At 49.5% G+C, this 11,990-nt stretch overlaps 1 protein-coding gene across 1 annotated transcript; it reads right to left on the reverse strand.

Moving 5' to 3' along the window:
* Window positions 1-3,046: 3,046 nt before the first annotated feature.
* LOC110310101 (tubulin alpha-1C chain) lies at window positions 3,047-11,672 on the reverse strand. Its single transcript, XM_085831383.1, has 4 exons — window positions 11,369-11,672; window positions 7,097-7,319; window positions 6,815-6,963; window positions 3,047-4,129 (listed from the first exon to the last, which is right to left on the reverse strand). Exons 1-4 carry the CDS (start codon window positions 11,369-11,371, stop codon window positions 3,155-3,157), a joined length of 1,350 nt encoding a protein of 449 aa, XP_085687509.1. The 5' UTR covers window positions 11,372-11,672; the 3' UTR covers window positions 3,047-3,154.
* Between the last annotated feature and the right edge of the window lie 318 nt (window positions 11,673-11,990).

The raw sequence follows: 11,990 nt of genomic DNA on the forward strand, positions 1-11,990 counted from the left end.
GGGCAGGGGCTTCAGGCTCCACCAGGTCGTTTTGAAAGCTTTTGGGCTTTTGAAAATGGGCTTTTGAAAATGGGCTTTCTTTGGGGGCAGTTTTAATGGGAAATTCAGGCTTGGAAAATGAACCCTTCAGGTGTTCTAGGATGTCATGGTAGCCGGAAACGGATTTATCTGACCCCCTTACCTAGCTGTCCAATTTTCTCCAATCATGCACTGTGGTCAATACAGACATCTGGTTGTCATCCTAGCTAGCGTCCCACTTCAGGAAGAACTAGTCTGATAAGCAGCTGATAGGTCACGCTCAGCTTAGAGCTGAGGCTCAGCAGCAGGCTAACCCCCTAGGGGGGAAAAATACCCACAACACTGCACATAGGAATGCTGCAGAAATGTCTAAAGCAGGGATCCTATCTGAAACCGAAGGGAAAAAAAAGATGCTTGCTAAGCTGTGCCCACAGGCAGGCACAATGTGTTGGGGTATATAAAAGAGAATATGTATGTCTGTTTGCAGTTGCTTACACAGGCCTGAAGGGGGAGTCAAATCCCCTACAGCTGAACTCCACGTGGGAGTTCAGGCCCACGTGGCACGTGTTTTTTTGGTGGTGCAGTGAGTGAGTGGGTGTGTTGTGAGGGGGGGGGGCACTAAGATCTCTTTAAACTCAGGAGTCTGCCCAGGTTGGCGTTGGATTCAGTCTCCGTAGGAGCCACGCCTGGCTCGTGAACAGTTTTCAAGGTGCGCTCCTCCCAGAGCAGGGGAGCTGAGGCCAGACATACAGTACAAAGGCATCTTGGGAAAGCTGGTAACCCAGCCCCACTGGAGTAGGTGGCCACATCAGCAACTCTGCTTGCTTTCCCCACGGCAGTGATGAGGCACACACTCAAGCAGCACTCAAAACCCGTTCCTTTACCGACACTGTCGTAATTCTCACCAGGCTAAGCTGACCGGCCCGGCAGAGTACTCATGCCCTCTTCACAATGACAGCAAAGGAGATCATCTAGAAACCCTGTAGTGCCTTTCCCTCCCTTTGGCTATCAAACCAAACAATGAGCCCCACCCAAAGAATTCAATTTTGCGATTCCATACGAGGAAAAGGCTAGCCCGATGCCCTGGTGCCAGAGGACCTCAGTTAGACCGTCTGATAACTTATGGGCCACCCTGACGGCAGCTGGAGCGGAGACAGCACAGACCAGTCAGTGATGGGCGAACCCCGCTTATTTATGCCTTCCATTTAAACCTCACCTCCAGTCAGTACCCAAAGGGAGCAGGCATCGCTGGGTCCATTTATTTGCTCCCCAGCTCCATGGGAGCACCTTGAATGTTCTGTTTACCCATCCTCTGAGGCAAGGTCTCCTGTATCTAAGCTGGCTTTGAATGGTGTTGAGTTTCTCACTGCCTGCCTCTACTGCCCCAGTGCTGGATTATAGGAAAGTGGTGCCCATTAGCATACCATTGTGTCTCTTATGTGGCACAGGGATCAAACTATGAGCACACAGGAAAAGCCCTACTAACTGGTGGTGTAGGAGGACTACAGCTAAGTCTAGGTCACAAGTACTCTAGTAATTTTTTTTTCTTTTTTCTTTTTTTTTTTTTTGGTTTCTCGAGACAGGGTTTCTCTGTGTAGCCCTGGCTGTCCTGGAACTCACTCTGTAGACCAGGCTGGCCTCGAACTCAGAAATCCACCTGCCTCTGCCTCCCAAGTGCAGGGATTAAAGGTGTGCTTGGCCACCACCGCCTGGCCTCTAGAAACGTGTGTATCATTCTGCCAGCAGTGACTGCTACAGGAGCAGAGCAGTTTGAAATGAGTGAACCCTGCCCTGTTTTGAAGGTTCAAATGAGGACGCAAACATTTCCCTGATTTCCTTCAAATATTCACAATCGATTACAAAAGTCAAGTGCCCAGACACTGCCAACCTGGTAAGACTGTAGCTGTCTCAGCCAGGTCTTCCATCTTCAATCACCCATCTAAGTACATATTTACTTACCATCATAGGCTCCGGCCCAGGGAACCCAGACTCAAACCCTCGGGTATCTACTAAAATACAGTCGCACTACAGAGCTAGCCAGTCCGTCTGCAAGGTAATGTTGGTACCTAATACCTGTGCTTGGGTTCAAGTGGCAGACACTGACCTGTGGTCTAAAGCACAAATGGTTTTGATTCCTATCAAAGGCACTGTTGCTACCCTGTGGTTGACTCTAGGATTGCAATGAGAACCCCATCTTATCTGGGGGCCCCTTTTGTTGGGGGCAGGAAGACTGGATAAATCTGGAATACCTAAAGTGAGCATCCAACTGGAAGTCACCTTCTCTTTTTGAAGATTTTAGGCATAAGAGCACACCTTTAGTCCCAGCACTCGGGATTTCTGAGTTTGAGGCCAGCCTGGTCTACAAAGTGAGTTCCAGGACAGCCAGGGCTACACAGAGAAACCCTGTCTCAGGATGGGGGGGCAGGGGGCAAGTACAGTGCTGTAGCTGTCTTTAGACACATAAGAGGGCATCAGGGGGCTGATGAGATGGCTCAGTGGGTAAGAGCACCCGACTGCTCTTCCAAAGGTCCGGAGTTCAAATCCCAGCAACCACATGGTGGCTCACAACCATCCATAACGAGATCTGACTCCCTCTTCTGGAGTGTCTGAAGACAGCTACAGTGTACTTACATATAAATAAATCTTTAAAAAAAAAAAAAAAAAAAAAAAAAGAGGGCATCGGATCCCATTACCACCATGTGGATGCTGGGAATTGAACTCAGGACCTCTGGAAAAGCAGTCAGTGCTCTTAATTGCTGAGCCATCTCTCCAGCCCAAAATACACATTTGTTTTTAATCAGTAAGCACAGAACACAGCACCTAATGGGTACTTGAAAATGGTCAACTAATCACTAGTCTCAACTGGGCACACTCAATGAGTCATGAATCCATGATTCAAGTCAGGGACAGTGATGGCTGTCCTATGATGGTGGCACTCATAGAGGTGTAGGGGCAGGAAGCCATCTTGGACTATCTAGCAAGATGCAATCTCCAAGGGGAAGGGGAAGAGCTGTGAACCAGATGCCAGTTTGCAACTTACAACGGAAACACCTTTATTGACAGTTTAGGACAGTTAGAGCACACGCAAAGACAAAGATGAGACCACAGAAGTATAGACTGGCAGCACATGAATTAATTAATATTCCTCACCCTCATCGTCTCCTTCAGCACTATCCGCTCCAACCTCCTCATAATCCTTCTCTAGGGCAGCCATGTCCTCACGGGCCTCAGAGAACTCACCCTCCTCCATGCCCTCACCCACATACCAGTGCACAAAGGCACGCTTGGCATACATCAGATCAAACTTGTGATCTAGGCGAGCCCAGGCCTCAGCAATGGCTGTGGTGTTGCTCAGCATGCACACAGCTCTCTGCACCTTGGCCAGGTCACCACCAGGTACCACAGTGGGAGGCTGGTAGTTAATGCCAACCTTGAAGCCAGTGGGGCACCAGTCCACAAACTGGATGGTACGCTTGGTCTTGATGGTGGCAATGGCAGCATTGACATCTTTGGGAACCACATCACCACGGTACAGCAGGCAGCAAGCCATGTATTTACCATGGCGAGGGTCACATTTCACCATCTGGTTGGCTGGCTCAAAGCAGGCATTGGTGATCTCTGCTACTGTAAGCTGCTCATGGTAGGCTTTCTCAGCAGAGATGACAGGGGCATAAGTGGCCAGAGGGAAGTGGATGCGAGGGTAGGGTACCAGGTTGGTCTGGAATTCTGTCAGATCAACATTCAGGGCCCCATCAAATCTGAGGGAAGCAGTGATGGAAGACACAATCTGGCTAATAAGGCGGTTAAGGTTGGTGTAGGTGGGGCGCTCAATGTCGAGGTTTCTACGACAGATGTCATAGATGGCCTCATTGTCTACCATGAAGGCACAATCAGAGTGCTCCAGGGTGGTGTGGGTGGTGAGGATGGAATTGTAGGGCTCAACCACAGCAGTGGAAACCTGGGGGGCTGGGTAAATGGAGAATTCCAGCTTGGACTTCTTTCCGTAATCCACAGAGAGCCGCTCCATCAGCAGGGAGGTGAAGCCAGAGCCAGTTCCCCCGCCAAAGCTGTGGAAAACCAAGAAGCCCTGGAGACCCGTGCACTGGTCAGCCTGTGGGAGAAAAGCTCATTTTAATGTTGAGAGACATTTTGTGAGAGCTACCATGGGTGCTTAGGAATCTGCAGCTAACACCTGATAAGACTTGGGACATCCAGTAGGAATTACAAAAGGCTTCCAAGTGGCCCAGTGACTGAGAACTTCTGAGGAATGGGAGGCTTCCTTAAGCTGATCTTAAATGAGCTACTTCGAACTGCATTAGGACAACAGGAGATCAGAACAGACACAAGGCACAGGCTTTGGTTGCCAGGAGGCTGTGGCTGGTGACCTTGCTTTGAGTCAGTTCGCAAGGGCATGCAGCTTTCTTATCAGCTGGGAGTTACCAGAGGGCAGGGTTCAGACTTCTGGATAGGTTGCCAACATCGAAGTTGGGACACAGGACAGCCAGGTTTTACTGCCCGGCTGAAGGTGGGTGGCCCTACCTCCTCATGTGTGACCTGACAAATTAAATTCCTCTACCTTACTTATTAAGAGATGTGACCTCGCTTGGGTTGGGAATTAAAAGCATACTTGAAATAAGGCTCGGCACAGAAAGCACCCAGCACGTGGCAGCCTATTCACTCCGGGCAAAGAGAGCGCCTTATTTATTAACATTCCACTAGACCTTCAATGGGTGTCCTGCTCCATTCAAGTAGTCTATTCTGACTGCAGGCCAAATCTCTGTACTTTTCTAGGATACCCAGGGAGAGAACCTGGTACATGCTAGGCCAGTACTCGACTACTGGGCTCTCGCTCTCTCTCTCTCTCTCTCTCTCCCCCTAATTATTTCAAATAGTCTTCTGTTGAGACTCTTTAACTTTGCAGACTTTAAAAAAAATTATGTATGTGAGTGCTCGGTTGCTGTCCTCAGACACACCAGAAGAGGGCATCAGATCCCATTGCAGATGGTTGTGAGCCACCATGTGTTTGCTAGGATTTGAACTCAGGACCTCTGGAAGAGCAGTGGTTACTGAGCCATCTCTCCAGCCCCCAGACATTTCTTTTCTTTTTTTTTTTTTAAAGATTTATTTATTTATTATATGTAAGTACAGTGCAGCTGTCCTCAGACACTCCAGAAGAGGGCGCCAGATCTCGTTACGGATGGTTGTGAGCCACCATGTGGTTGCTGGGATTTGAACTCTGGACCTTTGGAAGAGCAGTCGGGTGCTCTTACCCACTGAGCCATCTCACCAGCGCCCCCCCCCCCCCCAGACATTTCTTAATAACTGTCTCTCTTTAGTTCACTTACTGGTCCATATCTTAATTACATACTAGGAGTACCAGGCAGAGCCCTGTCAAGTCACATTCATTATGCCACCTGTGTAACACAGTGACACTGAGGTCAATTCTTCTGGTCGTTCATAGCTTTTACTTGGTTCCTACGCCCTGGAAGGCAGGTCCCTAATATCCAAGTCTGTGTTGTAGCTGAAACTTCATTTGCTACAATCCTCCTTCATTAGTGGAAGGATTAACCTAACTTCCATGGGAAGCAGACAAGAGTATGAAGCTATGAGGTAAAGCTGTTGCTTTTTAGAACAGACCATGTGTGGTTGGACTGAGCATAATTTCCCAACAAGCCATTCCACCCCAGCCTGCCTGCCTGCTTCCTCCACACCCCAGCCTGCCAGCCTGTCCGTTTCTTTTTTGGTTAATCACTTACAAGCCTCACAGAGTGTTCAGAGTGGTCATCTGATCGCCAGGCTGTTCATTAAAACGCGCACTTACCAGGATAGGTAAGGTCCTATAGGACTGGGCCTGCTTAGCACTGGCCAGCCAGAGCCAGTTCACTTCCTTGAGTGCTAGGAAACTTTTTCTGGGATTTCTAATCTTACAACTTCAAAGTCCCATCAACATACCTGCTTTTGCAATATGGAATCTCCCGACCCCACCTCAAGCTTTGCCCGAGGACTGCTTTTTTTTTTTTTTTTTTTTTAATTTGTTCTGTTTTGTTTGTTTGAGACAGGGTCTCTCTGTGTAACCCTGGATGTCCAGGAACTCACTCCGTGGACCCCATCTGTCCTCAAACTCAGAGATTCTCATGCCTCTACCCTCCAAGTACCGGGATTAAAGGCATGTGCCACCACCATCTGGCTAGCTTAACAACTCTTCTGTAGGCTGTTTTTCGTTTTGGTTTGTTTTTACTTCATGTATATGATGTTTTGCCTGCATGTATATCTATGTTCCGTATGTGTGGGGCCCACAGAGGCCAGAAGAGAGCAAAAGATCCCCTAGGACTGAAATTACAGGTATTTTGTGAGTCACCACGTGGGTGCTGGGAATTAAACTTAGGTCCTCTAGACAAGCAGACAGTGCTCTTAAATTCTAAGCCACCCCGCCAGCCTCCATAAATGGTGTCAATCTGGCTTCTTTGGCTCTGAAACTTTTTATTTCTTCTGTTCTGAAGACTGAACCCTGGGCCCTGTGTGTGCCAGGTTGGCTGCTCTATGAACGAACTTTATTAACATGAAACTCCAGTCCAGATTTCCAAATGAGCTTTACTTATTTATTAGTCACACGGAGGCCTTAGCCACCTCCTCAGTGAGCGAGAGGACCTAAAAGGGATGTGAATGTCTGAGCTTGAAACAAAGAGACCGAACATGGTCTTCAGTATTAGGGGATTGTGAAGCTTGCTGGTCTCACTGAATACATATAAGACCCCTAACCTTGGTTAGAACACACCACATAACCCACTGCTCTTACCAGCTTGCGAATCCTGTCCAGGACAAGGTCAATGATCTCCTTGCCGATGGTGTAGTGGCCACGGGCATAGTTATTGGCAGCATCCTCCTTGCCTGTGATGAGCTGCTCAGGGTGGAAGAGCTGGCGGTAGGTGCCAGTGCGAACTTCATCTGGAAAGGGAGAAGACGTCAGCCATCGGCCACCAAGGACACACACAAGCTCACTCACCCTTCTGGGTCTGGAGAGAGATTCTGAGTCTGTGACCAAGAAGGAATACCTCGGGGAAGCCCTCAGCCAGCTTACCGATGACTGTGGGTTCCAGGTCTACAAACACTGCCCGGGGCACATGCTTGCCAGCTCCTGTCTCACTGAAGAAGGTGTTGAAGGAGTCATCTCCTCCCCCAGTGGTCTTGTCACTTGGCATCTGGCCATCAGGCTGGATGCCATGTTCCAGGCAGTAGAGCTCCCAGCAGGCATTGCCGATCTGGACACCAGCCTGGCCAACGTGGATGGAGATGCACTCACGCTGCGGAAAGGGGGAAGAAAGTGTGAGAACGTGACACACGAGGCCTTGGGGCATGGCTCAAAGATAGGATCACTTTTCAGAGGCCGCTCTGTCATAGGACTATACTTCAAAACCAAGAATTTTTACTGAAGAGCTAACCCAAGGAAAAAAAAAAACCCTCTGAAAGGCATTAAAGCTAATGACCTACTAGGCAAGGCCAGGCCCTTCAACAGATTGTATCCTCGGCAGTTCAGGATCAGTTTTTTACTGCTTTAGAATGACTTTCAGGATTATGCCAGAATTCCCCAGCTCTGAGTCCTTGCACTTGAGGCAGAACCTTTCCTTGCCAGGGCTGAGTCAAGCTGACTGTCCCCTCTGAGCTCACTGCAGTTCCTTTATGGGGACAAAACTTCCTCTTCCCTTTAAAACCAGCTCAAACTAGCCCCCATGACTCACAAAAAAAAAAAAAAAAAAGGCTAGATAAGCAGATAGTGGTACGCTAAGAGTGGCCAGAGGCAGCCTTGCACCCAGTGAAGACTCTAATCTGCAAGAACAGTTTTCCTTCCTGGTCTCCCTGTTAACCCGTCTGGTGGGATGTTTTAAAGACCAGAAGACTCCTAAAACCTCACAAAAGTTTAAGAAATGGGGCTGGAGAGTGGCGAGAAGAAAGGAGCAATTAGTGGCTCCCTAGTAGATCAGAGTGTACATTTCTGTCACCGTGGAAAAGTAACTACAAGATTCTAACTATGGTGGTCGGGGGACACCCTTGTTTTCCTTTCCTTGCTCAGTAGTGGCTCTGAAGTTACCAAACCCATTTCCTATTGGTCCAATGAGACAATAAGCGCCTATGCTGAACCCACAGGATCCAGAGGGACCCAGTGTTCATCATAAATCTGTATGAGATGAGGACCTTGAATTTGGCAGAAAACCTTTCACGTTTGACATAAGAAGTCTCCCACAGTTGCTACGCTTTTCCTTTAGTAAAGACTTTCATGCTTTTAAAGTCATGAGCAGGAAACTCAATTCAACATCCAGGTTCTCTAAAGAGCAGCTTCTCAGGCCTGGATAGTAAAACAAGACATTGCTCCCAACCTTTGACTAGTCTCGTCCTTCCACCCGTGTTTCCCACGAGACAATCAAGGGCTCGGACCACATCAGTGAGATCAGCGTCTCCTGTGCTGAGGGCTGTGGGGGAGGTGCAGCTCTGGTTCAAGTGACCTTCACCCGGACTTTAGAGCCTCCAGTCCCCAGAAGCTAGAAAGAGCCACAGGCAGGCCTAAGGAAGCGCGGTGTCTGAGGCCATTGATTCTAAGGTGGCACTTCAACGGTAGCCTTTTGGTGCTTAAACAGCTTCTTTGTGCTGGCAAGACAGCACGTGAAGGTCAATTTCCACCAAGCCAGATAATGAGTTCAATCCAAAAGACCCGAGTCTCCACACAGGCATGCTGTGGCACACACACATCCACACGAGAAATATAAAATCTTTACAAACAAGCCTGTCTCCTGGAAGCTAAGAAGCCAAAGCCAAGAGGAACAGATGAATCACTTAGTCTAGCCTCAACTGGATAAGAGGCTTACTGGTGTATCTAAGCCAGTCACTTAAGCCATGCTTGCCTAATAGGTGAGCCTGGGGCTTTTCTGAACTGTATCTTTGTGGGTTTGCTTGATCAAAAGCACTCAAGCCACTTGTTACACTTTTGTAACCAGAGTCCTGTTACCGGCATCCCTCTTTCAGAATAGAATACAATTTTGAAAGTTTCTTGGGGCGTGGGAGGGTTGTAGGATTGCCTGGAAAAAGAGCCTACTACTGAACCTGATCTCAGAACTCCGAGGAAAGCTGCCCTCTCCTACCCTCACCCCCAAGCATACCAACTATCCAAACGTACACTCACACTAGTGAATAAAACAAAGAAGCCAACAGCTTTGGGGGCTGGAGAGTTAGCTCAGTTGAGAGAGGTCTTGCCTAACTGTGTGTGAAGTTCTGTGCTCTATCCCAGCATCACACAAAATGGTGGCTTGGGCCAGTAATCCCAGTCCTAGTGTGGGAAGGAGGCGACCAGCAGTTCAAGGGTCATCCAGGACTATAGATAGACAAAGGCAGCTTGCGCTGAGGGCTGTGCACCTTCACCTCCCTAAAGCTTCCATAGACCTTAAACAATGCTGGGATGGGGTTTTCTTTAAAAAAAATTTTTTTTAGATTTATTTATTTATATGTAAGTACACTGTAGCTATCTTCAGACACACCAGAAGAGGGCATCAGATCTCATTAAGGATGGTTGTGAGCCACCCTGTGGTTGCTGGGATTTGAATTCAGAACCTTTAGAAGAGCAGTCAGTGCTTAGCTGAGCCATCTCTCCAGCCCTTCTTTTAAATTTCTAGTGTCAGCTGACCAGGTGCAGGCTAGGTAAATGGTCTCTCAAATAGTTAAACGTAGAGCAGGGAGGTTCCTTTTACCAAAATTATTCACTCTGTAGCCTGCTCTAACCTGGGATTCACCAGGGACTAAGGAGCCCCAGACTCATGATGAGCAATTCCCCTCCCTGCTCATGATGAGCAATTCCCCTCCCTGTCTCAGCCTCCAAAGTCTAGAGAGCTAGCCTCTCCTCCAAGCCGGGCTGAGTTCCTGGTAACTTTGTTTGCTTTTTTTTTTTTTTTTGGTTTTTCGAGACAGGGTTTCTCTGTGTAGCCTTGGCTGTCCTGGAACTCACTTTGTAGACCAGGCTGGCCTCGAACTCAGAAATCCGCCTGCCTCTGCCTCCCGAGTGCTGGGATTAAAGGCGTGCGCCACCACGCCGGGCTCTTTGTTTGCTTTTGAGACAGGGTCTCACTGTGCTGGCTGACCAGGACTCAGAAGATACTCCTGCCGCTGCCTCCTGAGAGGGATTGATAGCCTCACCCATAGTTTCTTTTTTTTTTTTTTTAAAGATTTATTTATTGATTATATGTAAGTACACTGTAGCTGTCTTCAGACACTCCAGAAGAGGGAGTCAGATCTCGTTACGGACGGTTGTGAGCCACCATGTGGTTGCTGGGATTTGAACTCCGGACGTTCGGGTGCTCTTACCCACTGAGCCATCTCACCAGCCCCCCATAGTTTCTTGAAAACTGAACTAATACATTGTTAACCAGGTGAATAACCCTAGCTCTTGGGTAGTGGAGACAGAAGGATCTTGGTTTTAATTGAAGGTCATGTTTGGCCACATAATGATTTCAAGACTGGCATGAGCATAAGACACTCAAAAACCAAAGTGCAAGCCAAGTGGCTTGCCTTTCATCTCAGCTCAGGTAGCAGAGGCAGGCGGAGCTCTGAGTTCCAGACCATCCTGGTCTACAGGGTGAGTTCTATTACAGCCAGAGCTACAAAGAAACCCTTTTTCAAAGGAAGGAAAGAAAGAACGAGGGGGGGGGGAAGGAAGGGGGAGAAAAAAAAAAAACCCGCTGTTGGTAGTTTACTCTAGCTTTAAATAGAAAAAAAAATTTTTTTTTTACGGACATTTTTTCTTAACTGGGCTAAATATGCCGTTGAACTAACACTAAAAACTAGGCTGGCTTAGGGGATCTGACGCCAATTATTCCCTCCTACGGAGGAGCTCGCCTTCTCAGGTGCACAGCTGCAGCTGGAAGGGCCGGGGACTGGCCACAGGTGACTCAGCAGCGAGTCACAGGGCGTGGAGACGGTGCCCGGAAGTATTTGCTCAGTCCTGTCCAGAGCGCACGAGGTCCTCTGGGCTATCCCAGCTGGGAGAGCGACATCATTTGAGGAAAATGGAGACCTTTGAGTTTCTCCAAACTCTCGTGATCATTGTGAAAGTTCCCTGCCTTTCCGGGAGCGACGGGCGGCCGAGACGGGATGCTCTCCCAGGAGGATCGAGACAGAGGTACCCGGGACGAGCCCTCCAGTCCAAAGCGACACTAGTTTAGTGGACTAGGTTCTCACACCCTAAACGCCAGAAGCCAGTCTAACTGGAGGCGGCCGTCGTGGGGCTATTGCAGGTACCGTCTCCCGGGCAGCCCTCAGCTCCCGCGGTCCCTTCAGACGACCTCGCCGCTACCCCCAAAGCCACACTCACCATATTTAGTCCTTGAAGTGGTCCGCGAAAACTGAGGAAGTGAAAAAGGGTGACGAAGATCTCCCACTAACAGACTACCAAGGAGTCCGGGGGAGAAGCTGTGTAAGGTCCGCCTCCAGGACAGGGCTTATATACCCTGGCCCGGCCACGCGTCGGGAGGGCGGACACCGGACCCCGCCCCGGGCCGCAGCGAGGCCGATGATTGGCGGGTTCGAAAGTTCAAATCAAACTCCGTAGAAGGAGCTGGAAGTGGGAAGGGGAGGAGACACCCAGGGTCCACGCCAGGGCCAGGTGGGGCGGGGAAGAAGGTGGGGAAGGCGATTGGAAGTTGGAAGACAGCGAGATCTTTGTGGAGCTCTGGCCGGAAGAAAGTCCCAGGTAGAGAGGGGGGCGGCCTGGCTCGGCCCCCCCGGGGACTCACAGCTGATCGCCGCCGCACTTGTGGCTCGGTCGCCCCACCCAGGCCTTGGAGCCCGGAAGAGTGAGCCAGAGAGGTGACCCGGTGACCTGCGGCTGCCGGCAGGGTGGTGACTGCGACAGCTTCAGGGGGCCAAGATGGAAACGCCCAGTCAACTTGACGGCACAGTGGGAGGGGTGGAGCTGAAGTTAGCCCACGCCTAAG

Source organism: Mus caroli, unplaced genomic scaffold (assembly GCF_978045245.1).
Source record: "Mus caroli unplaced genomic scaffold, Mus_caroli_1 scaffold_16, whole genome shotgun sequence".
NCBI classification, from domain to species: domain Eukaryota; kingdom Metazoa; phylum Chordata; class Mammalia; order Rodentia; family Muridae; genus Mus; species Mus caroli.

What these genes read in the sequence shown, in the direction of transcription:
- LOC110310101 (XM_085831383.1), bottom strand. An exon ending in CCTGGAACCCACAGTCATCG is followed by an intron (nt 6,964 to 7,096) that starts GTAAGCTGGCTG and finishes CTCCCTTTCCAG; the next exon opens with ATGAAGTTCGCACTGGCACC. An exon ending in TGGACAGGATTCGCAAGCTG is followed by an intron (nt 4,130 to 6,814) that starts GTAAGAGCAGTG and finishes TTTCTCCCACAG; the next exon opens with GCTGACCAGTGCACGGGTCT.